Source organism: Gekko japonicus, unplaced genomic scaffold (genome assembly GCF_001447785.1).
Source record: "Gekko japonicus isolate JY-2015 unplaced genomic scaffold, Gekko_japonicus_V1.1 scaffold2698, whole genome shotgun sequence".
Classification (NCBI taxonomy): domain Eukaryota; kingdom Metazoa; phylum Chordata; class Lepidosauria; order Squamata; family Gekkonidae; genus Gekko; species Gekko japonicus.
The window spans coordinates 67,191-71,279 of NW_015162558.1; the positions used below are offsets into that span (position 1 = coordinate 67,191).

General features: G+C 51.1%; 1 protein-coding gene across 1 annotated transcript in view; it reads left to right on the top strand.

Annotated features, from left to right (window-relative positions):
- Positions 1-4,089, top strand: part of MMP25 (matrix metallopeptidase 25) — a 30,690-nt gene that overhangs the window by 20,657 nt on the left and 5,944 nt on the right. The window contains exon 6 of the mRNA XM_015406375.1: positions 2,053-2,155. Coding sequence (XP_015261861.1) covers positions 2,053-2,155 — 103 coding nt within the window. The remainder of the gene's footprint in view (positions 1-2,052; positions 2,156-4,089) is intronic.

A 4,089-nucleotide genomic window follows, 5' to 3' on the forward strand; every position in this document is an offset into this window, starting at 1 on the left:
GCTGGAGTGGCCGCGGGGGGGTCTGGAGTCGGGCGGCCGCTGGCGGGGGACGCAGTCGCCCGGGCCGAGATTGGGGGGGCAAGGCGGGCGACAGAAGGCCGATGCCTCCGTCGCCCGGCCCTCTACAGAATCCACCCCCCAAACCTCCAGGTATTTCCCTCCTTAGAGCTGGCAACCCTACATTCCCCTCAGTGCCTGTTGGTAGGCAACTAAGCTTGGTCCTGTCACCTACTTTGGCCTTTGGGAGAAAACACATTGGGGCCAGTCCTGATAGGGTTGCCAACTCCAGATGGGAAATTCCTGGAGACTTGAGGGATGGAGCCTGAAGAGGGTGAGGTTTGAGGAGGGGTGGGACCTCAGACAGGTACACTGCCATAGACTCCACCCTCCAAACCAGTCAGTCCCACATAGGGAACCATTGTTGCCAATCTCCAGGTGAGGGCTGGAGAGCACTCAGTATTACAACTGTTCTGCAGAAGGGAGGGCAGAAGTCAGCTGAAGTCAAAGGGGCAGATAATGGTAGGTTGGTGGCTAGCTGGGAAGGAGATGGGGTTGCCAACTACATGCTGACAAATTCCTGGGGATTTGAGGGGTGGAGCCTGGAGAGGGTGGGGTTTGCAGAGGGGTGGGACCTCAGACAGGTAGAATGCCATAGACTCCACCCTCCAAACCAGCCATTTTGTCCTGGGTAACAATTGTTGCCAATCTCCAGGTGAGGGCTACAGATTACTCACAATTACAACTGCTCTTCAGGTAGCAGAGATCAGTTCCTCTGGAGAAAACAGTGGACTCTGTCATTATACCCTGCTGAGGTCACCACAGCAAATTGACACTGTTTGCCCAAAGCCAGAGCACTGCCCCAGAGCCTCTTTCTAGATCTCGTTGTATTGCTTTCACAACGGGCTTTACTGCTAGTATAGTTATATTTCTGAATTACTGAACTTGTAATTTAATATTTTTATATCTATCTATATCTATATCTATCTCTATCTCTATATATATATAGTTTATTTTCAGCAAGTGGTTTCTTGTGCTTTGTTCCTATCCTTGTACACTGGTTCCCCTTCTTTTTTGGTTTACCATAAATCTATGCAGACGGCTACCATAAAACCAAGAGATCAAACGAAGTGAAAGCGGGCCTGCAGTCTGGACGCTGCCATAAAATCTGACAATCCATCAAAGTGAAAGTGGCCTGCCATGCAGAGGGGAATTTCTGTTCCATTGTGGGTTTGGTAAAACGGCGGGGCAAATGCTAGATGCAGACTGGGACCTCTGACTTAGTATTGTTTCTCCTTCCCTCATTTGCAGCCTCGTGCCTCTTTCCTTTCTTTAATCACATAAAACGACCCTGTAAGTTGAGGAGCAGGGAGCTGTACCCAGTGACCTTTGCCAGCTCTGGGTTGGGAAAACCTCGGAGATTCTGGGAGTGAAGTCTGGGGAAGGCAGAGAGCTCCTCAGAACACAATCCCGTTGAGCTCACCCTCCAGATCACCCATTTTCTCCAGGACAGCTGATCTCTGGAGAGTCGTTATAACTCCAGGAGGTCTCTAGGCCCCACCTGGAGGTGGGCAACCTATACCCAACACAGTGAGCTGCAGTTAGGTAAAATAAAAGATCGCTTAAAAAAAACCCAACGAAAAAGGAGGCAGCTGGATGCATTTCAAAGGCGAGGGGGAACTGGACCACTAACTCACCTGTTATTTTAAAGCGCATCAGAACGTTGCAAAAAGCGAGTACGTCCGAGCAGCTCGTCATCTCCTTTAGGGTCTTCCTCTTTTCCCCACGCACCGATTTTCTACTTTCCTTTTTCATTATTTCATTTGTTTGCTATTTTTGTCTTCGGTTTTCAAAGCTCTTCCGGTCACTTCCTGTCATAGAATCAGAAACAAAAAACAAATAACGTTGCCAAACAAGAGAGAGAATTTCTCCGTCTTCATCTCCTGGTTCTTTCAGTCTTCCAACCAGACATATCTCTTTATTTATTTATATGTACTTTGGGCCTGGGTCTGACTGGGCTGCTCTTTGCCTTTTTGACCTGCTCCTTCCCTGCAGGTAAGCGCCACCCTGGTTTCCATCCAGACGACGACAGGCCAGCATTGCCGGACCCTACAGCGCCCCCGATCCCTGACTTCCCCCCATACCAGCCTACACAACAGTGAGTGTGGCCTTCCCTGCATTCGATGATATTCAATAACCTTCCTTTTATGCTTATTGGGGGTGTCGTGCTGCCAGGTGTGGAGCCAAAACTGGAGCAAGATCCAGACCAGACCAGACCATTCCAAACTAAGAAAGCAAAATCAATCAATTAATAGTGAACTGGTGAAATCAGAGTCCAGGATCAGAGCATCTGGTTGAGCAGAGCTGGATTTATGCTCAAGCTAAAGTAAACTACAGAGTATGAGGGGGCTGGGTCTCTGAGTTTTAAGAAAACCCTAAAAATCACATACACTCAAAAGTATTGGGAGGGGTGTGGTGACCACGTAGGGTTTTCAACGCATGAGTCAAACAGAGGTGGTCTTCCCATGGCCTGCCTCTGTGTAGCAACCCTGGGCTTCCTTGGTGGTTTCCCATCCAAACAGTGACCAGGGCCAACCCTCCTTGGCTTCGGAGATCTGACTGAGATCAGGCTAGCTTGGGCTGTCCAGGTCAGGGCTAAGAGTGAGGGGGACTAGGTTTGCCAAGCCCCCCGGGAGGGGCGGGGAAACCCCACCCCAGAGGCCCATTCCCCACCGGCGGCGGATCGGGCCCCAGGGGGAACCCCCCCCCGTCGTGCACATCACCCGGATGTAACGTGACGACGCCGGGCACGCTGGGCTGGGGGCGGGGCCACGGTCATCCAAGGGAAAACTCTATGGTTTTCCCTCGGATGGTCGTGGCCCCACCCCCAGCATGCCCGGCGTCATCACGTCACTTCCGGGAGACGTGCTTGTGGCACGCGTGCGCGCTCCAGCCACCAGCTGGGAGTCCCTCGCTGCCGCTGCTACAAGGACTTGGCAACCCTAATGGGGACTCAAATTTGACACTGCTTAGTGTCTTAGCGTCTCTTAATTCACCCCTTCTGCCAAATCAGCCAAAAACAGGATTGTGGAACAAGCTCTACAACCAAATGAGTCACGTAGAGGCACAGCGGGGTCCAACGGACAAGTAATATAGAATGGGAATGGACAACAGAACTTCCTTCCGATGGTCTAGACACTCCCCCCGTGTACCCCTTTTATATATCCCAGGGCAACCAACAGAAGACGAGCAGCTCCAGGTAGGGGGGGTGGAGTCATAGAAAGTGAGAAGACAGTAGGGTTGCCAGCTCTGGGTTGGGAAATAACTGGAGATTTTTGGGGGGTGGAGCCTGAGGAGGGTGGTGTTTGGGAAGGGGAGGATCTTCAATGGGGTATAATGAAGTAGAGTCCACCTGGTAAAGCGGCCATTTTCTCCAGGGGAACTGATCTCTTGTCTTCTGGAGATCAGTTGCAATCTCCAGTCACTACCTGGAGGCTGGCAACCCTAGGACCTGAGGCCTGTCAGTTAGTAATACAGAAATGTTTTGGAGTTTATTCAGTCCCACTAGCCTGACTTCTATCAGAACTGCATAATGATGGCCACAGTGGTGAACTTTGACCTATACGGCCTCAGGCTCAAATTGCAGCCAAGCTGTGAGTGCGCTGGCCACGCGGAAGCTGCTTTCTGTTACCTTCATCATTTCCCCCTTTGTGCTCCCTGGAGTATATTAGTGGCCTGGGCCTAGCTGACAGGATTCTTACAAGGAGGGCTGGAAAACTAAACTTCCCTGGTGGTGAGTAATGTTCCCTCTAAGCTGTCGAGTCTTTTGAGCAAAAATTCTACTTTTTGAGCTACTGGCATTAAAGTTGTGAGCAAGCGATTTGGATACTGCATAAATGAGTCTGCTCTGGAGTCATCCTTCCTGAGCTAAGACAAAAATGTGTGAGCCAGGGGCTAAAAAACTGTGAGCTAGCTCACACTAACTCAGCTTAGAGGGAACACTGTGAGCCTCAAGAGTTCCCGCTGCCCCTACTGGGGCTAGAGGACCCATGGGGAGGCCTCACCGCTTCCTGGTCCACTGAAACAAGCCCT